Source organism: Phyllobates terribilis, unplaced genomic scaffold (assembly GCF_046119375.1).
Source record: "Phyllobates terribilis strain yellow unplaced genomic scaffold, ASM4611937v1 Scaffold_9__5_contigs__length_417890890, whole genome shotgun sequence".
Taxonomy (NCBI): domain Eukaryota; kingdom Metazoa; phylum Chordata; class Amphibia; order Anura; family Dendrobatidae; genus Phyllobates; species Phyllobates terribilis.
The window spans coordinates 149,611,924-149,637,429 of NW_027362769.1; the positions used below are offsets into that span (position 1 = coordinate 149,611,924).

General features: G+C 47.0%; 1 protein-coding gene across 2 annotated transcripts in view; it reads left to right on the forward strand.

The window, feature by feature from the left end:
- The first annotated feature begins 474 nt into the window (after positions 1-474).
- STAM2 (signal transducing adaptor molecule 2) overlaps positions 475-25,506 on the forward strand; it is a 35,565-nt gene continuing 10,533 nt past the window's right edge. Inside the window, exons 1-12 of one of the 2 annotated variants that reach the window (XM_073647175.1) lie at positions 475-647; positions 9,619-9,703; positions 13,803-13,878; positions 14,001-14,096; positions 15,194-15,340; positions 15,455-15,524; positions 16,845-17,034; positions 17,662-17,756; positions 21,915-22,000; positions 22,740-22,827; positions 23,539-23,593; positions 25,303-25,456. In XM_073647175.1, coding sequence (XP_073503276.1) covers positions 608-647; positions 9,619-9,703; positions 13,803-13,878; positions 14,001-14,096; positions 15,194-15,340; positions 15,455-15,524; positions 16,845-17,034; positions 17,662-17,756; positions 21,915-22,000; positions 22,740-22,827; positions 23,539-23,593; positions 25,303-25,456 — 1,182 coding nt within the window. In that variant the 5' untranslated portion in view covers positions 475-607. The remainder of the gene's footprint in view (positions 648-9,618; positions 9,704-13,802; positions 13,879-14,000; positions 14,097-15,193; positions 15,341-15,454; positions 15,525-16,844; positions 17,035-17,661; positions 17,757-21,914; positions 22,001-22,739; positions 22,828-23,538; positions 23,594-25,302; positions 25,457-25,506) is intronic. The other variant, XM_073647176.1, reaches the window with a different exon arrangement.

Consider the following 25,506-nt stretch of genomic DNA (forward strand, 5'->3'; position numbering starts at 1 on the left):
TTTATTTTCTATTTTTTTTTTTAATAATTCTTTTAAAACATTTTTCCCCTTAAAGGACATGAACCTTTCAGTGTTTCAGTAGTGTAATATCATGGTCTCCTAAGAAACCCATCAGCCACTAAATTAATTAAAAGAAAAAAAGTGACTGCTTTCCATGTCGTCCCCTTTAAATCATGACGTCAGAGCCTCCTCACTCCGCCCTGCGCTTCTGCGCAATCATCCGCGTGACGTCACCCACGTGACATTCCTGATCTCAGCGTCGCTGCCCTTCCCACTGCTGAAGGACCTCAGAAACACGAAGGACCGCACAGCGGGCTGTCCTCACAACTGCCTGGCACAAAGTGACCGAACTTAAACCGTAAAATACAAAATAACTTCTCTCTGAACAACGACTTATTATTTATATACTGACTGAACGCTACAGGGAGAACGTTTTATTGTTAAGAAACGTACAAATCAAATCATTTTTTTGTCAGGCGGTAAAGGGGCAGCCCCGGGTATACGGAAGCCAGTTGTGCTGGATGTTGTGACGGGAGAAGCCGGACGAGGAAGAGTCTGACAGGAGCCTGCTTCACGGAGACGTCTTCCCCCTTAACCCTCCCCAGCTATGCCGCTCTTCAGCTCCAACCCCTTCGACCAGGATGTCGGTGAGTCAGACGTGGAATTCCTTTATACCCCCGACTCTATAGTACGCGCTGTACATATAGAAGAGCCATGGAGCAGTTGCCCGTAGCAACCAATCAAACTACTGGTTTAATTTCCCAGTCTTGTTAGTAGCTGAAATCTGATTGGTTGCTAGCAACCAATCAGTAAGCTGCGTTAATTTTCCAGTCTTTTGCAAGCTGAAATCTGATTGGTCCCTTTGGACTGTTGCTTCCCTGTTCCTCTGCTCTTGGCACAGAATGTGGTGAGGGTCTCTGGGGTGTGATGTAACCATGGCCGGTGCCAGCAGGGGGCGTACAGCTCGCTTCTCTGTGCCCCTGACGTGTTCAGTGGGGTCAGGAGTCGTTCACCGTCCCCTATCCCAGCGCCGTCCCTGCTTTTATTTTGCTGCTTTGTGTTGGTATTTTGTTTATTGTCCTATTTGTAAATAGTTGTTTTTATTTTTGTATAAACTTCAGATTCTGATATTAATGATTATTCATAGATAAGCGGCATGGTTATATGGGCGCCGCTTTTCACTTCCTGCTGGACTAGTCTGGGGCAGATCAGTCTTAGGCCTCCTTCACACGTCCGTAAATACGGACATACGCACACCCATTGTATTCAATGGGCGTGCCCATGTCAGATTTTTCACACGGACCAGGTGTCTGCATGAAAAACCCTCAGACATGTCAGATTTTTTGCGCAGCGCACACAATATGCTGGCTGCACACGTGCACACTGATGGCATCCGTGTGTCATCATTGTCCCCTGCTTGTGCTGAGATCAGTGCGAGCAGGGGACAATGATGAGAGTTGTCTTCAGCAGCCGGCGCCTGGAATTAGTGTGAACTGTACTGCTTTTCCCAGGCGCCAGTACGTGTCATGCTGATGACACACGGATGTCACATGTATGCCATATGGATGTCACATACTGACATACGGATGGCCTATGGACTCGGACCACGGATCTCATCAGTACTGGTTTTCCTGTACAGGAATCACCAGAACGTGTGAAGGCGGTCTCTTACAGGAAGTTTCTTCTCTTCTCTGACTGATTTACATGTACAGCACCTTTAAGACAGACTTGTAGCTTTAGGGGGATTGACCCCTTTCAGAAAACTTTTCCTGATCTGTACAGTTGGTTGTTAAAAGAAACAAACCCCAAAACCCTGCACTTTACTCACCCTCCCCGGGTCCAGAGTTGAGTCTTCACCGATTCTCCCGGGCGAGACATTCTCCTCTGCAGCAACATAATGGAGACTATGGCACTGGCAGAGACTCGGCTATGGACCCCGGAGAGGGTGAATAAAGAATGACTTTTTTTTTTTTTTTTATAACCTGTTTAAAGGAATCCCCCCACTGTGTATAAGATACTGGTGACGAGATCGGGATTTGCGGACCCCTGTGTAGTGAGCCCGGGACAGCTGCAAAGGAGTGCAAGGTTGTCTGTGTACTACGCCTGCTGTTATGGCCCATACACCTTAGCTATATCATCTGACTCCTCTTGAAGATGCACGCCCATTTTAGTTGGGCATGTTTCTACCCCAGTGTTTGGGGGGAACCAACTGTCCACAGAAAAAAAATCAAAGACTTTTTTGTATTTCATTTGATTTCATAAATGAAGCTATCTTGTAAATAAATGAGCTGTACATAGAGCCAATCCATGTGATGTGTCTTTTACTGTTTAATGGGCAGGAGAAGCTTGTAATTTTTTTTTGTGCATAAAGGAAAAATGGATGCTACACTGCAGGTAAAAATGGACACACGGATCAAAGATGGAGGAAAATTTGATCCCGCACACTGATGAAAAACGGCCCGTTTTCTTCTCGTATACAAAAACGGACGTCTGAATGAGAAAGTCTGGGATGTTCTCGTAGGTGGGGTGGCTGATGCTGACCCCTATAATTACTAGATCACTGGCTTCCTCTAGAAGGCGCTATAAAATGTCATCTAGTGCAAGCTTCACCAATGCACTGTATCTGGTGACCCCCCAGTAATGAGAGCTTCACCCCCGCACTGTATCTGGTGACCCCCAGTAATGGGAGCTTCGCCCCCTGCGCTGTATCTGGTGACCCCCATCAGTGAAAGCTTCACCCCCACACTATCTGGTGACCCCCAATAATGAGAGCTTCACCCCTGCACTGTATCTGGTGACCCCCAATAATGAGAGCTTCACCCCTGCACTGTATCTGGTGACCCCCAATAATGAGAGCTTCACCCCTGCACTGTATCTGGTGACCCCCAATAATGAGAGCTTCACCCCTGCACTGTATCTGGTGACCCCCAATAATGATAGCTTCACCTCTGCACTGTATCTGGTGACCCCCAGCAGTGAGAGCTTCACCCCCGCACTGTATCTGGTGACCCCCAGCAATGAGAGCTTCACCCCCGCACTGTATCTGGTGACCCCCAGTAATGGGAGCTTCGCCCCCTGCGCTGTATCTGGTGACCCCCATCAGTGAGAGCTTCACCCCTGCACTGTATCTGGTGACCCCCATCAGTGAGAGCTTCACCCCTGCACTGTATCTGGTGACCCCCAGTAATGGGAGCTTCGCCCCCTGCGCTGTATCTGGTGACCCCCATCAGTGAGAGCTTCACCCCTGCACTGTATCTGGTGACCCCCATCAGTGAGAGCTTCACCCCTGCACTGTATCTGGTGACCCCCAATAATGAGAGCTTCACCCCTGCACTGTATCTGGTGACCCCCAGCAATGAGAGCTTCACCCCCGCACTGTATCTGGTGACCCCCAATAATGAGAGCTTCACCCCTGCACTGTATCTGGTGACCCCCAGCAGTGAGAGCTTCACCCCTGCAATGTATCTGGTGACCCCCAATAATGAGAGCTTCACCCCTGCACTGTATCTGGTGACCCCCAGCAATGAGAGCTTCACCCCCGCACTGTATCTGGTGACCCCCAATAATGAGAGCTTCACCCCTGCACTGTATCTGGTGACCCCCAGCAGTGAGAGCTTCACCCCTGCAATGTATCTGGTGACCCCCAATAATGAGAGCTTCACCCCTGCACTGTATCTGGTGACCCCCAGCAATGAGAGCTTCACCCCCGCACTGTATCTGGTGACCCCCAATAATGAGAGCTTCACCCCTGCACTGTATCTGGTGACCCCCAGCAATGAGAGCTTCACCCCCGCACTGTATCTGGTGACCCCCAATAATGAGAGCTTCACCCCTGCACTGTATCTGGTGACCCCCAGCAGTGAGAGCTTCACCCCTGCAATGTATCTGGTGACCCCCAGCAGTGAGAGCTTCACCCCTGCAATGTATCTGGTGACCCCCAGCAGTGAGAGCTTCGCCCCTGCAATGTATCTGGTGACCCCCAGCAGTGAGAGCTTCGCCCCTGCAATGTATCTGGTGACCCCCAGCAGTGAGAGCTTCGCCCCTGCAATGTATCTGGTGACCCCCAGCAGTGAGAGCTTCGCCTGTCCTTGTCAGATGTTCTCTATTACCCTCTGGTACATCTTAAAAGGAAAGGGCTAAAATTGTCATAGTTCGCTTAATTGTAAAGTGCTGCGGAATATGTTGGCGCTATATAAATAAAAAATATTATTATAAAAAAATTATTATTATAGTTTTAACCCAATTTTTACTATTGATTTCTAGACAATTTTCACAAATGCAAATAAAACCTGACTTTATATCAAAGACGAGTCATGTCATGCCCCTGCCCCTCACCCATGCTGCCACTCAAAGTACTTTACAGTCACAATTACGCATCAAAAACTACTTTTTGTATTTAAAATAAATAAATAAATCCTTCATCAAAAACCTCTGGGTCACATTTACATTGCTGGACTTTACAAAAAGTAAAGCTAGAAACATTTATCTACTGTTTAATGGTTAGTGATAAATGTTAGTTTGGTGGGACCCGGCTGACCACTAGTACCGCTACTAATCAAATCTGCGCTGCCATGGAGTTTGCATTGTGCACAATGAACTGTACTTTTCTGGAGGACTAAGGGTCCCGGTGGTCAGACCCCCACAGACTGAACATTAATCGCCCAGCTAGTGGATAAGTGCTGTTTGCATATGGCTGCTGGGCCTTATTCACACATCCGTGTTTGCCTGACAGCACAATGATGCATTATTTTCTTTGGTGCTGTTTACAAGTCAATTTTTTTAAATTTTTTGCTGAATGTTGGTCTGCATAAAAGTCTCGTCCCCGCCTCTCGTCCCCCGCCTCTCGTCCCTCCAGCTCACTTTTTTACATCGAGAAATGAGTCCTTCATCAGGACATTATCCGCGTAGAAAATGGAAAAAGGAAAAAAAACACATTTGTGACATCTTCTCCATTTTGACCTTAAAATGCTGCATGTGACTTTTTCTACAAATGTGTATCTGCAGGAATAAGGGGATACTTGAGATTTTGGGAAAACCACTTGTAAAGTTTGCACATTGCATTTTTATCACATGCTGACTGTTTTCATGAATGCAGCTGGATCTATAATACAAGCTGGAAGTGTAATACTGTAAATCAACAGTGTCCGACCAGTAAACATCGGGTGCATATACAGTGGTGTAAACAGGCTGCCAATCACCCGACGAACAAGCAAAACACTTGTCCATCAAGTGAAGTTCTCTGTTAAGCTTGCTTAAAGATCATCTTTCTCAGCAGCACATTGTCTTGTGTAGACAGGTCGTGAGCTGCCGAGAACAATGTCGTGCTATGTGCACAGAACGGATCTGTTACTGATACACATAGAAAGTGCCGTCTAAACAGGGTGATAAATCCTCTCTGATCGGAGTCTGTGTAGCCGATCAACAGTCATTTAACGTCTGCCATAGGCTCAGTATGAACACACCCTTAGTAATACTAGCACCTGTGTAGTTTGTGTAACATGTAATATGGTGTTCAAAGGTGAGCGGCCTCCTCCTGCTAACAGATCCGTATCTCTGCGAGCTGAGGCCAAATAAATCCAGGTGGTTGCAGTGAGAGCCGCCGCTATCTGGTGACTGATTTGTTTTTCTGCTACTGAAACAGAATGATGGAAAAAAAAGCTATAAGATTTTCTATTTTATTCTCCAAGATTTGACTGCAGCTTAAATTTCATTCTGGGAGACGCTCATTGTCAGGAATAATAATGGCGATTAAGGGGCAAAATGCAAGGGTGAATTTACATGAGACGCCATATATATACAGTACAGACCAAAAGTTTGGACACACCTTCTCATTTAAAGATTTTTCTGTATTTTCATGACTATGAAAATTGTACATTCACACTGAAGGCATCAAAACTATGAATTAACACATGTGGAATTATATACTTAACAAAAAAGTGTGAAACAACTGAAAATATGTCTTATATTCTAGGTTCTTCAAAGTAGCCACCTTTTGCTTTGATGACTGCTTTGCACACTCTTGGCATTCTCTTGATGAGCTGTTACATGTTGACAGTGTGAACCTGCTTTCATCTGTGAAGAGCACAGGGCGCCAGTGGCGACTTTGCTAATCCTGGTGTTCTGTGGCAAATGGCAAGTGTCCTGCATGGTGTTGGCAAGTGTCCTGCATGGTGTTGGGCTGTGAGCTCAACCCCCATCTGTGGACGTCGGGCCCTCATGGAGTCGGTTTCTCACCGTTTGTGCAGACACATGCACATTTGTGGCCTGCTGGTGGTCATTTTGCAGGGCTCTGGCAGTGCTCCTCCTGTTCCTCCTTGCACAAAGGCGGAGGTAGCAGTTCTGCTGCTGGGTTGTTGCCCTCCTACGGCCCCCTCCACGTCTCCTGGTGTACTGGCCTGTCTCCTGGTAGCGCCTCCAGCCTCTGGACACTACGCTGACAGACACAGCAAACCTTCTTGCCACAGCTCACATTGATGTGCCATCCTGGATGAGCTGCACTACCTGAGCAACTTCTGTGGGTTGTAGAGTCGGTCTCATGCTACCACGAGTGTGAAAGCACAACCAACATTCAAAAGTGACCAAAATATCAGCCAGAAAGCATTGGTACTGAGATGTGGTCTGTGGTCCCCACCTGCAGAACCACTCCTTTATTGAGGGTCTCTTGATAATTGCCAATAATTTCCATCTATTGTCTATTCCATTTGCACAACAGCATGTGAAATTGATTGTCAATCAGTGTTGCTTCCTAAGTGGACAGTTTGAATTCACAGAAGTTTATTATTTATTTCTTTTTCTACTTTTCCAGAAATTGTGGTAAAAAGAGACATTTCATGTAAATATACCCTTGTCCCTCATTCAGATGGTTTTTTTTTGCGCACAAGATAAAAATGCACTCTGTTTCCTCGGTGTGCAAAATCCCATTTTCATCCATCGGTGCGGCATACGTTCTTCGGGTATGCAAAAAATAAATTTCTAGCTTTTCCTACCCGTTGCACATTAAAAAAAACAGACAACAGTAGGATGACACACGAGTCTGATCTGTGACTCAGACATTTTTTTTTTTTTTGCAGTCTGCTAAAACAGGGCACGTTTCTGGGCTTGTATTATGGCTGCAAATCTCAGTCTGACCAGAACTAAAGGTGTTCAAACTCACTGACGTTGTACAAAGCAACTTAGATGGTCACCCACTCCAATCACTGTTTCTGCAGATGTAAAAAAAAAAAAAAAAGATTGGGCATGCTGAACTTCAACATATCCGATCCTTTAATCCTGTGTAATATTCCCTTTGAGAACATGCTCGCTGGACTGAGACATCGCGGGTCTTTGTATTGCGTAAGAATGAAACTTTAAAGGGAACCTGATTCGTGCTGCCCGAACCACATCAATTAACCTGATGGGACTTGAACCAGCGATCGCCAGTCTGTGCACTGTGGTTCGTGTCCAGACCGATTTACATGGACATTATCATGAGCACTTATTCTTACGAAGCCCAGACTCTGTGGCTATGCTTCAAAGGAAATGGTTAATTTCAACATCTACTGCAATACTGAAGTATTTTACAGTATGTACAGTCATGGCCAAAAGTATTGAGAATGAGACAAATAGTAATTTTTCCAAAGTTTACTGCTTCATTTTTTGTAATGGCAATTTTCATATACTCCTGAATGTCAAAGAGTGATCAGCTTAACAGCAATTACTGTACTTGCAAAGTCAATATTTGCCCAGAAAATGAACTTTAACCCCCAAAACACATTTCAACATCATTGCAGTCCTGCCTTAAAAGGAGCAGCTAACATCATTTTAGTGATTGATCCATTAACACAGGTGAGGGTGTTGATGAGGACAGGGCTGGCGATCAATCAGTCATGATTAAGTAAGAATGACATCACTGGACACTTTAAAAGGAGGCTGGTTCTTGGTATCATTGTTTCTCTTCAGTTAACCATGGTTATCTCTAAAGAAACACATGCAGCCATCATTGCACTGCACAAAAATGGCCTAACAGGGAAGAGTATCGCAGCTACAAAGATTGCACCTCAGTCAACAATCTATCGCATCATCAAGAACTTCAAGGAGAGAGCTTCCATTGTTGTCAAAAAGGCTCCAGGGCACCCAAGAAAGACCAGCAAGCGCCAGGACCGTATCTTAAAACTGTTTCAGCTGCAGTATCGGACTACCAGCAGTGCCGAGCTTGCTCAGGAATGGCAGCAGGCTGGTGTGAGTGCTTCTGCACGCACTGTGAGGCGGAGACTCTTTGAGCAAGGGTTGGTTTCAAGGAGGGCAGCAAAGAAGCCACTTCTCTCCAGAAAAAACATCAGGGACCGACTGATATTCTGCCAAAGGTACAGGGAGTGGACTGCTGAGTACTGGGGCAAAGTCATTTTCTCTGATGAATCCCCTTTTCAATTGTTTGGGACATATGGAAAACAGCTTATTCGGAGAAGAAGAGGTGAGCGCTATCACCAGTCTTGTCTCATGCCAACTGTAAAGCATCCTGAAACCATTCATGTGTGGGGTTGCTTCTCAGCCAAGGGAATCGGCTCACTCACAGTCTTGCCTAAAAACACAGCCATGAATAAAGAATGGTACCAGAATGTCCTCCAAGAGCAACTTCTCCCAACCATCCAAGAGCATTTTGGCGCCCAACAATGCCTTTTCCAGCATGATGGAGCACCTTGCCATAAAGCAAAAGGTGATAACTAAATGGCTCATGGAACAAAACATAGAGATTTTGGGTCCATGGCCTGGAAACTCCCCAGATCTTAATCCCATTGAGAACTTGTGGTCAATCATCAAGAGACGGGTGGACAAACAAAAACCAACAAATTCTGGCAAAATGCAAGCATTGATTATGCAAGAATGGACTGCTATCAGTCAGGATTTGGTCCAAAAGTTGATTGAGAGCATGCCAGGGAGAATTACAGAGGTCTTGAAGAAGAAGGGGCAACACTGCAAATATTGACTTGCTGCATTAACTCATTCTAACTGTCAATATAACCTATTGGTACTCATAGTATGGTTGCAATTATATTTCTGTATGTGATATAAACATCAGACAAACACTAATAAAAACCAGAGGCCAGCAGATCAAGTGAAAATATAATTTTGGTGTCTTTCTCAAAACTTTTGGCCATGACTGTAGTACAAGTGATCAAACAATCATAGGTTCAAGTTCCCTATGGGGACTAAGATATGTAAAAAACAAAAAACAAAAAAAACACTACAGTTTAAAAAAAAAAATGAAAGTGCAAATCAACCTCATTTTCCCACTTAAAAATAAAGAAATAAAAAACAAAGTACAATCTATCAAAAAAAAAAATCTAATTATTTAACCTATACGGTGATAAAAATTTAAAGAGAAAAATTTAAACTACAAAATTGGTGGTCATCTCGTCTCCCCCCGAAAAGTTAGAATAAAAAGTTGTATGTAACCCAAAATGGTGAACAGTTTGGCTCACTTAAAACAAGTTCTCCTATGGCCATGTCGACGGAAAAATGAAAAAGTTATAGCTCTTGAAAAAAGGTCAGGAAAAAGCAAAAATGTCCAGACTCCTCCTGCATAGTCTTATTTGGGTTCTGCCTCTTATTTGTGTTTGTTTTTTTTTCCCCCTTTTTCAGAGAAAGCAACAAATGAATATAACACGTCTGAAGATTGGGGCCACATCATGGACATATGTGACAAAATCCTCAATACTCCCAACGGGTAAGGTTCTAATCGGTAATTCTGTTTTTTCTTCCAGGAGAGCAAGTATATTCTTCTGTTTATGTCATTTACACTATTTTTACTGCTTTGTATAAAAGGGATAAACTTCTGCTAATTTGTGTTGGTCGTCATACACCTTTTTTTAATGCAGTTTATTGTTTTCCATGCACCTACCCATCAAAAGGGAACCCGCCACTAGGTTTTGCTTTAGTAAACCGCCAGCTTGTCGTCATGCAACTCGTGGTTTACTATTTATTTCAAGAATGCCCAAGACAAAATATTCCATTCCTGCATTAAAGAGTTAAATAAATTCATTCTGCCGCTCTTTTCAGTTTCGTGCTGCGTCACTCCATTGCAGAGAGATTCATGTTTTTTTTTTTTTTTTCTTCTGGAGCGCACTATGAGAAATCTCTGCTTTATAGTCCAACAGGGCACTCTGGTGCCTTTCACCCCTTCCAGTCACTGCTAATCACAGCTGATCAATCAGTCGGCCTCTGGGAGGCAGGGGTGAAATATATGGCTTCTACTCCAGATTTCTCATCTCTACAAAAAAAGGGATAATTTTTGTTGGGTGACAAGCATCTATACAGCCATTCCACCTTACATTTGTTAAAACATACCAACTAGTTCTTTGTAAAGTCTATGTATACCATCACACTGTTAGTTTGTTTTATTGTCCATTTGCCTACTAAATTCAAAATTGAGCAACTTTCTAAATAGTCTTCATTAAAAATGTCCTACCATTTTGCTACTGTAGTGTCTGTGTAGCTCCTTCACATAGCTGGCTGTCCTGCTGTTTCTGTCATGGATTCTCAACTGTGTCAGCTCTCTGCATTTCCCCTACCTTCTCCTAGTGTTAGAAATTGCTGCATTGGGAGAGAATCCAAGCTTTTTGGGAGGGGAGATTACAGAGGCTGTATTGCATCAGAGTGCAGATAGGTAATTAGTTGGGATGAATCTCTCAGGATGTGCTTCAGTGTACAGAGAAGAGGGAACACATCACAGACTGCTGGGAAGGTCAGAAGGTCACCTACTCTCAGCATCAGTAGAAGTCAGCACAAGGGGCTAAAATCCCTCAAGGGCTTTAGAAGGGAAAATTAGTCCAGGAACGAGGCTGTGCTGATACATGGGCACCAGTGAAAAAACAGCAGTATCCTGGACACACAGGAAGAATGTCCAACACGTATTACAGGGAGGAGCAGGCTCACATGAGAAAAATCTGAGTTGTTTGCATTTTCAGGAATTCTTATATTAATGTAGAAATGAAGGTTGCAAACGAAAACTTTGTGGATTTTTTTTAGATGAAGAGAACCCCTAACATATGTAGAAAAAAATGTGTTCATATCAAAGATGTTCTTAGTTTTGAAATGTTTCCACTACTTGTAGACATGATCTTATAGATAATTCTGCAAATTACTTTTATTTAGGAATTTTTACCTCTCAAAAATTTATACTGGCCACTTGGTGTCTTCCTTTTGTGTAACTTGCTGTCCCCCTACCTGTTGTCGAGTGTAATCCATCTCTAGATGGGTAGATCCCGGTATAGATTACAGGAAGTGGGGGCGGGTCTTTGTTTTTCTACAGGAAGTGGGAGCGGGTCTTTGTTTTTCTAGAGGAAGTGGGAGCGGGTCTTTGTTTTTCTAGAGGAAGTGGGGGCGGGTCTTTGTTTTTCTACAGGAAGTGGGGGCGGGTCTTTGTTTTTCTACAGGAAGTGGGGGCGGGTCTTTGTTTTTCTACAGGAAGTGGGGGCGGGTCTTTGTTTTTCTACAGGAAGTGGGGGCGGGTCTTTGTTTTTCTACAGGAAGTGGGGGCGGGTCTTTGTTTTTCTACAGGAAGTGGGGGCCGGTCTTTGTTTTTCTACAGGAAGTGGGGGCCGGTCTTTGTTTTTCTACAGGAAGTGGGGGCGGGTCTTTGTTTTTCTACAGGAAGTGGGGGCGGGCCTTTGTGTCTACAGGAAGTGGGGTCGGGCCTTTGTGTCTACAGGAAGTGGGGTCGGGCCTTTGTGTCTACAGGAAGTGGGGTCGGGCCTTTGTGTCTACAGGAAGTGGGGTCGGGCATTTGTCTTTAGGAAGTGGGGGCGGGTCTTTGTCTTTAGGAAGTGGGGGCGGGTCTTTGTCTTTAGGAAGTGGGGGCGGGTCTTTGTCTTTAGGAAGTGGGGGCGGGTCTTTGTCTTTAGGAAGTGGGGGCGGGTCTTTGTCTTTAGGAAGTGGGGGCGGGTCTTTGTCTTTAGGAAGTGGGGGCGGGTCTTTGTCTTTAGGAAGTGGGGGCGGGTCTTTGTCTTTAGGAAGTGGGGGCGGGTCTTTGTCTTTAGGAAGTGGGGGCGGGTCTTTGTCTTTAGGAAGTGGGGGCGGGTCTTTGTCTTTAGGAAGTGGGGGCGGGTCTTTGTCTTTAGGAAGTGGGGGCGGGTCTTTGTCTTTAGGAAGTGGGGGCGGGTCTTTGTCTTTAGGAAGTGGGGGCGGGTCTTTGTCTTTAGGAAGTGGGGGCGGGTCTTTGTCTTTAGGAAGTGGGGGCGGGTCTTTGTCTTTAGGAAGTGGGGGCGGGTCTTTGTCTTTAGGAAGTGGGGGCGGGTCTTTGTCTTTAGGAAGTGGGGGCGGGTCTTTGTCTTTAGGAAGTGGGGGCGGGTCTTTGTCTTTAGGAAGTGGGGGCGGGTCTTTGTCTTTAGGAAGTGGGGGCGGGTCTTTGTCTTTAGGAAGTGGGGGCGGGTCTTTGTCTTTAGGAAGTGGGGGCGGGTCTTTGTCTTTAGGAAGTGGGGGCGGGTCTTTGTCTTTAGGAAGTGGGGGCGGGTCTTTGTCTTTAGGAAGTGGGGGCGGGTCTTTGTCTTTAGGAAGTGGGGGCGGGTCTTTGTCTTTAGGAAGTGGGGGCGGGTCTTTGTCTTTAGGAAGTGGGGGCGGGTCTTTGTCTTTAGGAAGTGGGGGCGGGTCTTTGTCTTTAGGAAGTGGGGGCGGGTCTTTGTCTTTGGGGGCGGGTCTTTGTCTTTGGGGGCGGGTCTTTGTCTTTGGGGGCGGGTCTTTGTCTTTGGGGGCGGGTCTTTGTCTTTGGGGGCGGGTCTTTGTCTTTGGGGGCGGGTCTTTGTCTTTGGGGGCGGGTCTTTGTCTTTGGGGGGCGGGTCTTTGTCTTTGGGGGGCGGGTCTTTGTCTTTGGGGGGCGGGTCTTTGGGGGGCGGGTCTTTGTCTTTAGGAAGTGGGGGCGAGTCATTGTGTCTACAGAAAGTGGGGGCGGGTCATTGTCTTTAGGAAGTGGGGGCGGGGCTTTGTCTCTTTACAGGAAGTGGGGGCAGAGTTTTCTATCTACAGGAAGTGGTGGCGGGGCTTTGTCTCTACAGGAAGTGGAGGCGGGGCTTTGTCTCTACAGGAAGTGGAGGCGGGGCTTTGTCTCTACAGGAAGTGGGGGCGGGGCTTTGTCTCTACAGGAAGTGGGGGCGGCTCTTTGTCTACAGGAAGTGGGGGTGGGGCTTTGTTTTCTCTTTACAGGAAGTGGGGATGGGGCTTTGTCTCTTTACAGGAAGTGGGGGCAGAGTTTTCTCTTTACGGGAAGTGGGGGCGGGGCTTTGTCTCTACGGGAAGTGGGGGCGGGGCTTTGTCTCTACGGGAAGTGGGGGCGGGGCTTTGTCTCTACGGGAAGTGGGGGCGGGGCTTTGTCTCTACGGGAAGTGGGGGCGGGGCTTTGTCTCTACGGGAAGTGGGGGCGGGGCTTTGTCTTTACAGCAAGTGCGGGCAGGTCTTTGTCTCTACTCCTGTGTTCCTGTCTGTCAGACTATTTACAGACATAACTTGGAGGCGTACTTTCAGTTCAGGGCAGATACGCTATTAAACAATGGCAGGAGCAATACATGTTTGAAAGTGAGAGAAAGGAAGTTCCAACACTTATAATGCTAGAAGGATGCTAATGAAGAGGAATAAATCTTTGAGTTTCAGTAAGTTACAGAGCAAGATATTGTGGATAGTTTGTGGACATATAAGACGGTGTGTGCACCAGTTTTAACTTGTAGCTAGGTATGAGGGCAGCAAGGCCATGCCAAATACTTTGCTGAACATAATATGAGCAGATTGATTAATTTTGTGCTGTTGGTAACGCGGACCGCTGTATTTTTGAATTCCAGAGCGAAGGACGGCCTGAAGGCAATCATGAAAAGGGTTAATCACAAAGTCCCCCACGTGGCCCTTCACGCGCTGACTGTAAGTAGATTTCGCCTCCTATTGATTTCCATATTCCTTCCCAGACACAGCAGTTACTTACCCTCCTGTCAGCTGTGAAATATATCTCATCACAATGCCTTTTCTTTCCTGTGCCTCCGTAGCTATTAGGGGCCTGCGTGTCAAACTGCGGGAAGGCCTTTCATCTAGAAATATGTTCCAGGGATTTTGCCAGCGAAGTGCGCGGCGTTATAAATAAGGTATGTTCATAATTAGCTTCTTCATTTGTTACGTTCGCCAGGTTCTTCCAACAAAAGACATTATTGATTTATGCTTTAACCTTGAACGCACGGCCTGAACAGCGGCGATAAGGACAACGCACCCGTGATTGCACATCGGGGAGATGATAGGCGCCTTGTTATAGTGCCCCGGATAAACATTCTTAGAAAGCAATGAAATATCAAGTGGTAAAATATGCAATTTAATGAGGAAATAAAAAAAATATTTATCTGCATGCTGTTAAGCAGAGATTAGGAGCACAGGTTACGTGGGGACTGCTGTGCCAGCCGTGCAATGCGGACCATGGAGGATGGGGGTCTCTTTTTATCAAAGGTAAGCTCTGTTCACATCACGAGAGGGGGGTAAACGGCGAGTATTTCCTGTCCTATAGTTATGACGTATGTCTGTGCATTGCTTTACCGTGGCTCACTGTATAGTAAACCAGGGTCTGCCGTGCTTTCTTAAATCGTATAGGAACAAGCAAACCACATGCAAACACATTTTTAGCATCCAAAGGGAGAATGGCGGCTATGGATACCATTAGTTTAGCAGCTGAAATTTTCCTAGTGAATGTGACGAACAAGCAATTAATGACAAACGAGCACTTGTCGGGACGTTCGCTTGGGCTGCTGTCGGGGACGTTCGCTCGGGCTGCCTCTCTGCTTCCTACTTTCCGGGGGAGTTAGTGCTCTTGATTGACAGTTCAGGACGGCGGGTGGTTGCACTTCCGGCCAGAACTCTGCACTCTCTGAGGTTGCAACCTTGCCTCTGCAGTAAGGGAGGAGAGCTTGAAAGCTGTAAAGCACAAGCTCCTTGCCTGTAAGACTGACCACCTCTGAGGTGGCAGATAACCTTGGCAACGAGCAGTAAAATATAGAATTAAAAATTGCTGAACGAAGGTTTTGACAAGCACTTTTGAATTCTATCAATTAGCAACCCCTATTACACATGGATCCCAGGTTCAGCGTTGCTTTTTTTTAGTAGGTCCACGAATACGATCCAGAAGGGAACATGTAATTCGCAAGATAACAGCTCGCTCCATTATTTCCCACCTATGATGTTTCTTCTTAATTTCTAGGCACATCCAAAAGTTTCCGATAAACTTAAAGCAATGATGGTCGAATGGTCGGAAGAATTTCAGAAAGACCCCCAGTTCAGCTTAATATCGGCCACCATCAAATCTCTGAAAGAAGAAGGTGTAGCGTTTCCTACGTCTGGTGGTCAGGTACAGCGACATTGGGGTGATGTTTCCTAGATTTGCATGTACATGACTGAGCAGTGACACGGTGCTGCATTACTTGTCTCATTACTGACATTAAATCTTCTGGTTTTTCCTCAGACCGCTTCAAACACCCCGAAAAACGGGGCGGCAAAACCCAAGAACAAAGAAGACGAAGATATCGCTAAAGGTAAGTTTTATTATCAGTCACTGTGGTCCGTCATCGTCCGATGGGATCTGTCTGAAAGCTGTCATGGCTCCTTTTATTACCTTGAGACTAATGGACAGAGGCTTATGATCCTTTTTTTTTTTGACCATTTACAATACACATTTCTTCAGAAACATCCAGATCTCATTGACATTTGAGGTTTGACAGACTGAAATACTCCTGCACTAAGTCACATAACAGCTTTGGCTTTATGGAGCTTATATAATATGGCCTAATGCAGTGACCACCTAATAAACTGAAAACAAATCCTTTTAAATTCCTTTTTTTTTCTGTAGCTACAGGATAAAACTTGGCTTCAGTAGGTGACTGGATACTAGATAAAGCCTCATTCAGGCATCAGGTTTTTTTTTTTTACGTTGGAGAACGAGTTTCATCAGTGGTTTTAATCAGCTTGTCATCAGAGTTTGGTCTGAGTTTCATCAGTCTTTTTTGGATGAGCGAAAAAAAAGCAGTCCATGAAAAACAGATGGCATCCGAGTGCAGTCCGACTTTTTTTTCATGGGTTCATAGACTTTCATTGCCATTTTTGATCCGACACTCAGATCATTGTCAGACATGTCTACTCCTTTTTTGCACGGACTGCTCGGACCACGAAAAAAAAAAAAAAAAAAAAATGTGTGAACGACCCCAAAACACGGAGAGAACTCGTACAGGAAAAATGGATGTCTGAATGTGACCTACGTCTGGTAGGTATTAGATGGCCTTAAAGGAGTTCTCCCACTAAAAGTTAGGATGGGCAATAAATGAGTGATCAGTGTGGGTAGAACTGCTGCGACCACCACAAATTTTCTAAAACTACATTTGTCAGCCTCACAGACGTGACTTTGGGGTCACCGTTCTTGGATTTGCCGGGTGTCCAGCGATCACTTAGTCTGTGCGTAGGTGAAAGATTGTATTTTTTTTTGGGAAACCTCGTTAATGCAGCCACATAATAATGTTCGTATTTAGATGCGTTCGCACTGCATGTCAGCGGTATAGGGGTTGGGAGGATTTCCCTACATAAATATTTGACAGCACTGTATAGGTCTACTAATGACTATCAGCTCCATAGAGGCTGAAAGGAGGTTCTTTTTTTTTTTTTGTCTGAGGGCATTTCCATGGCAGGTCCCGAATGCAAAGTATATGGTTCTTCCATCACTTTCTACACGAGAACTGCAGGAGGTCTCGATGATCTGGACTCACTATGGATTCTCTTATACATTCATGTGTTATTCAGTCATTATCATGGTTTTTCTTTTTTGCCTGAATTAAAATCAAATTCAATTTGCTCCCAATTGACAGCAATCGAGTTATCTCTGCAAGAGCAAAAGACGCAACCATCAGAGACCAAATCCCTGTACCCAACTGTGGACGCACAACATGACAGCCAGAAGACGGCCAGGAAAGTCCGAGCGCTCTATGACTTTGAGGCCGTGGAGGACAACGAGCTGACCTTTAAAAGCGGAGAAATCATAATTGTGCTGGACGACAGGTAAGAAAGTGTGTGCGACCATTCACATGCTGGGGCTTTCCATGATCACAATATTGAAGGCCATGAATATCAGATCAGTGGGGGTCCAAAGCTCGGCACCCCCCACCAGTCAGCGTATGTGAATGCACTGCTTGGTTTGCCGGCACGTCGTCTACTTAGCAGGTTTGTTCTTGATATTGTAGCGACGTCCTACTCACTTTAATGGGATAATGTGCCAATACCAAGAACAGATACTACTAGGTAAACTGTAAACCGATGGAGAGCCCACTCACATCGCTGCCATTCTTACTGCACTGGAAAACCTGATCAAACTCCTCCAAATACAAGTGTGAATGGATTTCTGGACTATTCCACAACAAATTAGATACCTCTATGGGTGCTTCTCTGTACCTCTTAACCCTTTCTATTAATACCCTTCTGTCTGCTAAGATGTCCTCAATCCAGGGACTATCATGTGTTCAAGTTTGGATTTTCATGTGCACTAAATCAGACAGGAGGGAAAAAAAAATCCTCAATCCCCTACAAGAACCTCATTGATGCCTCTATTCACATGTTGTGTTATTTTCTTTTGCAATTTATATCTAGGTAGTAGAGCTCGGACTTATTTTACATGATCTTCATTCACAGCGATACAAACTGGTGGAAGGGAGAAAATCACAGAGGGGTCGGATTGTTTCCGTCCAATTTTGTGTCTACAGCCTTAAATGCGGAGCCTGAAGCAGGTATGTAACGGGGCAGATGGGGCAGTGTAATGTCTGCGTCAGCAATAAACAATATATAGCAGCTATCCATCCACATACAGGTCTCATATGAGCGTGCATACTCTGTATGGGGAGAGGGGAATAAGTCACCTTCAGATACCTCTGGTGGCGGCTTATCACTCTGACACTGAAGGAATCAGACCATTAAAATCCTAGACCCGTCAGTCCTCTCCGGACTTCTGCTGTAACAAGATAGTAAAGTCTGCAGCCAATCGGCGGCCACTAATTGGCTGCAGCGGTCACGTGTCCTAATAAAATCACACTCAGCACTGGGGAGATAAATCGGCCGATTCATTAAGGCTGGTGTTTCGCACGCCACTTAATGAATTAAGCGCATCTGATAACCGGCGGCACCACCAGAAATGTCCTCCAGCAAGGCGCGGGCGGACATTGCTGGAGTAAGTACACCAGTAAAGGCTCATAACTTACGACTTTGACACCCCGTCCTGGCGTAAATGACCCAGACTGACGTGTAAAATCCAAATGACGCAATATTTTTCCAAGAGTTGTGCAAAAATATTGCGACTTATTAAGGGTTTATTTGCCATAATTCCTCCACAGTGATGACATCTGTTTTGGAGATGAGTATTACATTTTTTTATAGTTATTCAGTCGGGATGGTTCATATAGAAATTTGTGGCTTTGTAAGGCTTTAGCACGGGGTCTCGCCTGTCTGTAGGCAGCCGCGTCTTGCCTTCAGGTGGCCTCCACGTTCCTTTGCTCTGCTCTATGACAGTTTTACTTACAGAGAAGAATCCTTCCATATTGAACAGGAACATTTATTAACTAAGAGGAATTAGGAGCATCCAATTTTATAAATGTCACGAATCTGTGCCGCAATGCAAATAGCCCAACAGATGGCTGCTGTGTATTCGGGTTTTCTTTGCTTCCTGAGCAGAAAATGTTAATTGATGTCTAATGAGAAGAGCAGATCCTGGACGGCTTCTGAAGTTCTGCGGCTGATCGCAGAAGCCTCCTCCCTTTACATCTTTGCTGTCGGGTCACACTTTAGGTACCAATTGTACGAAAATAGAAAGCGGCCTACACGTCAGGTGCAAACTGATCTGCACATAATGTGTCCTTGGTTATCTCCGTGCTGTTCTCCCCGGATGCATCACCACTTTGACTCTCTAAAAGCATCTCGTGTCGACAGACGACCATGCTTTCCGTCAGTGAGCTATCTGTGTACACAATGGACCAAGTTTGTCAAAGCGAAAAGAATTGCAGCTTGCAGATTTGCAAATGATAAATTACTGCTTTTAATCACAGGCAGCTCCTGCACCTGTCCACAGTGCGGATGAGGCCCGGAGCTGCACACTGACCCAGTCATGTCCGCAATTTGCAACCTTAGATCGCTATACCCCTCCATCCTTCACCTCCCCTATACACACACGGCTCATCTGAGCACATAGAGAGAGGAATAAGCCAGTGCCAGAAAGCTCCCCCGAGAACAAAAGGATGAGACATGTTGAAATTGAACATGTCCAATCCTTCTTATTTGGAGGAGAGATGAGACCCTTCCATACACATCAGATGGTCGGCTGGTCCTTCCAAAATCGGTAGGTGCACTTCAGTTTGATCCAATGCACATGGATGACTTTAGGCCGATTCGCAGGAGCCTTACAAACTGGCTATCTGCCACCTTCCCACGGCACCATGTGTGCGCCACGCCAGGCCCACGAATCAGAAGAGGCACCGGGGATGCCAGCAGGTAGGAAGTGGTTTGCAGGGCTCAGGTGGCCATGGACAAATGACATGACCTCTAAATTAGGGTCCAGCCAATCGAGTCACTCAAGTCTGATACGTCTCATATAATTTGTACATGGTATATTCCATATCCTATGTACATGGTGTATTCTGTATCTTCTGTACGTGGTATATCCCAATCCTCTGTACGTGGTATATCCCGTATCCTCTGTACGTGGTGTAGCCCGTATCCTCTGTACGTGGTGTAGCCCGTATCCTCTGTACGTGGTGTAGCCCGTATCCTCTGTACGAGGTGTAGCCCGTATCCTCTGTACGAGGTGTAGCCCGTATCCTCTGTACGTGGTGTGGCCCGTATCCTCTGTACGTGGTGTAGCCCGTATCCTCTGTACGTGGTGTAGCCCGTATCCTCTGTGCTGGGCACGGCCCGCATCCTCTGTGCTGGGCGCGGCCCGCATCCTCTGTGCTGGGCGCGGCCCGCATCCTCTGTGCTGGGCGCGGCCCGCATCCTCTGTGCTGGGCGCGGCCCGCATCCTCTGTGCTGGGCGCGGCCCGCATCCTCTGTGCGGGGCGCGGCCCGCATCCTCTGTGCGGGGCGCGGCCCGCATCCTCTGTGCGGGGCGCGGCCCGCATCCTCTGTGCGGGGCGCGGCCCGCATCCTCTGTACGTGGTATAGCCCATATCCTCTGTGCGGGGCGCGGCCCGTATCCTCTGTACGTGGTATAGCCCTTATCCTCTGTGCGGGGCGCGGCCCGTATCCTCTGTACGTGGTATAGCCCGTATCCTCTGTGCGGGGCGCGGCCCGTATCCTCTGTGCTGGGCGCGGCCCGTATCCTCTGTACGGGGCGCGGCCCGCATCCTCTGTACGTGGTATAGCCCGTATCCTCTGTGCGGGGCGCGGCCCGTATCCTCTGTGCGGGGCGCGGCCCGCATCCTCTGTGCGGGGCGCGGCCCGCATCCTCTGTGCGGGGCGCGGCCCGCATCCTCTGTACGTGGTATAGCCCATATCCTCTGTGCGGGGCGCGGCCCGTATCCTCTGTGCGGGGCGCGGCCCGTATCCTCTGTACGTGGTATAGCCCTTATCCTCTGTGCGGGGCGCGGCCCGTATCCTCTGTACGTGGTATAGCCCGTATCCTCTGTGCGGGGCGCGGCCCGCATCCTCTGTGCGGGGCGCGGCCCGCATCCTCTGTGCGGGGCGCGGCCCGCATCCTCTGTGCGGGGCGCGGCCCGCATCCTCTGTACGTGGTATAGCCCATATCCTCTGTGCGGGGCGCGGCCCGTATCCTCTGTACGTGGTATAGCCCTTATCCTCTGTGCGGGGCGCGGCCCGTATCCTCTGTACGTGGTATAGCCCGTATCCTCTGTGCGGGGCGCGGCCCGTATCCTCTGTGCTGGGCGCGGCCCGTATCCTCTGTACGGGGCGCGGCCCGCATCCTCTGTACGTGGTATAGCCCGTATCCTCTGTGCGGGGCGCGGCCCGTATCCTCTGTGCGGGGCGCGGCCCGCATCCTCTGTGCGGGGCGCGGCCCGCATCCTCTGTGCGGGGCGCGGCCCGCATCCTCTGTACGTGGTATAGCCCATATCCTCTGTGCGGGGCGCGGCCCGTATCCTCTGTGCGGGGCGCGGCCCGTATCCTCTGTACGTGGTATAGCCCTTATCCTCTGTGCGGGGCGCGGCCCGTATCCTCTGTACGTGGTATAGCCCGTATCCTCTGTGCGGGGCGCGGCCCGCATCCTCTGTGCGGGGCGCGGCCCGCATCCTCTGTGCGGGGCGCGGCCCGCATCCTCTGTGCGGGGCGCGGCCCGCATCCTCTGTGCGGGGCGCGGCCCGCATCCTCTGTGCGGGGCGCGGCCCGCATCCTCTGTGCGGGGCGCGGCCCGCATCCTCTGTGCGGGGCGCGGCCCGTATCCTCTGTACGTGGTATAGCCCGCATCCTCTGTGCAGGGCGCGGCCCGTATCCTCTGTACGTGGTATAGCCCTTATCCTCTGTGCGGGGCGCGGCCCGTATCCTCTGTACGTGGTATAGCCCGTATCCTCTGTGCGGGGCGCAGCCCGTATCCTCTGTGCGGGGCGCGGCCCGTATCCTCTGTGCGGGGCGCGGCCCGTATCCTCTGTGCGGGGCGCGGCCCGTATCCTCTGTGCGGGGCGCGGCCCGTATCCTCTGTGCGGGGCGCGGCCCGTATCCTCTGTGCGGGGCGCGGCCCGTATCCTCTGTGCGGGGCGCGGCCCGTATCCTCTGTACGTGGTATAGCCCTTATCCTCTGTGCGGGGCGCGGCCCGTATCCTCTGTGCTGGGCGCGGCCCGTAACCTCTGTGCTGGGCGCGGCACGTAACCTCTGTGCGGGGCGCGGCCCGTATCATGTCCTGTATTATCTGTGTGTGGCCGCGTCACTGACTGTTCTGCGTTTTGTTTAGCAGTAGCTGATACCACGTCTCCTTCTGAAGAGCTCGTGCTCGAAGCAGCAACCAAGTCTGAACCTGAGCCAGTATTCATAGATGAGGTATGTGCGGGTTTTTTTTTCTTAAAGAGAATAAATATTTTTAGTTGTTTTTTCAGTTATTCATATCACAATGTGTATAAAAAGAAATAAAAATCTTGAAATTTTCACCCTGATCACAAGGCCTTATGCTAGACCTCCTCCTCCTCCTCCTCCTTCTGTATAATGGCTGATAACACCTCTATATACAGTAGATAACACAGGATCCACCATTCACAATAGGTGATGTCACAGCTCACCTCCCCCTCCTCCTGTACAATGACTGATAACACCTCTATATACAGTAGATAACACAGGATCCACCATTCACAATAGGTGATGTCACAGCTCACCTCCTCCTGTAGAATGACTGATTAACACCTCTGTATACAGTAGATAACACAAGATCCACCATTCACAATAGGTGATGTCACAGCTCACCTCCCCCTCCTCCTGTACAATGACTGATAACACCTCTATATACAGAAGATAACACAGGATCCACCATTCACAATAGGTGATGTCACAGCTCACCTCCTCCTGTAGAATGACCAGTCATTGCTATAGTGGGGACTCCAGTCCACCACGCCTCTATACAAACAGTTCCTTATATTTGGAGGAAATCCATGTGGTTCCCAGAGTCCGGACCCCTCCAATCCTTTTGTCTAGAAGAGTCACTGGAATCCCCTCTTTTAGGTCACATGACGATACAACATTGCAGATTTTAGAATTATTGGTAAATTAATTCTTTACTCTTTTCCAGGAAAAAATGGACCAGACATTACATTTACTTCAGAGCATTGATCCAACAGACCCCAAGCCGGACTCCGTCACTCTGCTTGATTTAGAAGGTATTCTATTATATCCAAATATACAGGAACCACTTTTCACCTATTCCAGGGTCTCCATTAACGTTCAGGAGTAAAGGCGAATATTGGCTGAACCTGTCTTTTTTGGGGCTGGAGTGACCGACCATATAATGTGTCTAGTGGTGTCCCCTACTCCCCCCAGACGACAGATGTTGGGGGAGGAAAAGAGTCAGAAGTGGTTAATTTCACATACCTGATCCTTTGGTTTTCTGGGAAGATCTACTGTATGTCCATTCACTCATTCTGGCTGCCGAATGAGTTAAGTGAAAATCCATCAGTGAGCTTTTTTGTAACTCTTTAATCGATCTACCTCTGAACTCCTATGTGCCGATTTATGACCACAGACCACATCAAAATTGAGTTAAAGTTTGATCTGGTCAAAAGCAACAGAAAGGAGTGCAGAAAAAAAAAAAGCAAATGTAAAATGAGCTCACTGACGGATTCTCTGTCAACTCAGTCTGCAGTGAGTAATGTGTCTGGAAACAAAGAGCCTATAAAAGATAATCAATTTCAACATTTTTAATGACGCCCAATTGCAAAAATTATTATTTTGATCCCAAAATGCAAGCATTTATGTAGAGGAAGAAAAGTTCTCAAAGGTGAAAATTCCTATTAAAATCAATGTTAATGGAAAATGCAGGGAAAAAAAACCATGGTAATCGTAGAGTATTCTCTGTGTTTGTCTTTCTTTAGATGTCTGTCAACAAATGGGTCCAATGATTGATGAGAAGTTAGAGGAGATTGACAGGTGAGTCCTTAAATCCAGTGGACACCCACACACAACGTATTACTTATTGTGTAATCTGCTTGGCTGAGACACTATCATTAAAGGGGTATTCCCATCTCCAAGATCCTATCCCAATATGTAGTAAGTGTGATGATAATAATTATATTAGCAAATACCTACAATTAGAAATACAATATAGTTCTTCTGATTAGCTATGTCGTTTACCCCATGTGCAGAGCATTCCAGTAGCTTAGGTATACATGGTTACGATCACTGAAATAGTGACAGTTAGCTAGTTGCTTGTGGTCGTAACCATTCATACCTAAGGCCCTGCACGTGAGGTAAGAGACATAGCGCATCAGAAGAACTATACTACATTTCTGATTACATTTTTTTGTTTGGTTGGTTTCTTTCTTACCATACCACACGTCACTGCCTTAGTGGGACTTAGGTACTCTTCAGAGGAATGTGTCACTGTCATATATTAGGGTCGGTATTACAGGTGATAGACCTGGTTCCTTTGTGATTCATATATAGACTATTGACTCCATTGCAGACTACGCTTTACGCTACAGCTAAAAAAAAATAGCTATGCTGATGTCATGACTAAGTACAATGGGCCTCAACCCCTCCATACACAGTAGACTTCACGTCGGCCGCACCCGTCTATATTGGCACTGTAATGTGCATGGGGGCACCAGCCAACTGATTGTCGGGGAGACGTCAATCGGGCATGTCTGATTTCAGACTGACAATCACTTTGTTCTCGTGGAGGTAAGTCACTGGCAGAGATGTCTGTTGGTGGCGTTCTCATAGAGGACACAGGAGCGATTGTTCATCCGAGCACTCCTGTGTAAGAGAGAGGGCTAGTACGGCTGATCATCTCCAAGATCCTATCCCAACATGTAGTAGATGTAGTAATAATAATAATAATATTAGCAAATACCTCAAATTAGAAATGTATAGTTCTTCTGATTCGCTATGCAGGGCATTGCAGTAGTTTAGCTATCCATGGTTATGACCACTAACTGTCACTATATGAGTGGTCGTAACCATGGATACCCAAGTTATTGCAATGCCCTGCACATGGGGAAAGTGACATAGCTAATCAGAAGAACTATACTACATTTCTAATTGGAGGTATTTGCTAATATTATTATTATTATTACACCTAATACATATTGGGATAGGATTTTGGAGATGGGAATACCACTTTTAAAGGATACGAAATAAAATAAATGTGAATAGACCGTTTACATAGTAAGATTATTGGACGAAGGATCGGACGATCATCAGTTACTGATCATCGACGCGGCCCTGGACATTTGTTGCAGACAACATTTGTGCGCACAAACTGCTCCATGTAAGCGGGAAGCAAGTGACTGCTGATCCGCTCGGGCTTTTACAGATGCAATCAATGGCAGAAGCAAAGTCATTACAGACAGATCACGAGCTGCGCATTTCGCATGTCTGTTTTTTTTCGTTAATTGTATCTGTTGACTAAAATTTGGGGGCTGCTAGAAATGGTGCAGATCGATTCGCAGGATCCGGTCCATCGGCCTCGTGAGTGATCTGCGCTCGCTGTACGGGATCCCTGAGAATCGCCTCCTACTTGCTGACATCCTCCATTAATGACTTGCACACTCTGGGAAAGTTTCTTTTTTATTCGGTAGTTTTGTGTTGCGCTTTGGATTGTCCTTGTGTTATATCTGTCCCTCTTGTTTCTCCAGGAAACATTCGGAGCTGTCTGAGCTGAATGTGAAGGTGCTGGAAGCCTTAGAGCTCTACAACAAGCTCGTGAATGAAGCTCCCATGTATTCTATGTACAGCAAGCCTCCTCCGCAGACCCAGTACCCCCCAACGTCCCTTGGGGTCACCATGCAGGTTTGGACACTTTGTTTTATGATAGCAGCAGCTTGAGTCACTGGAATAGG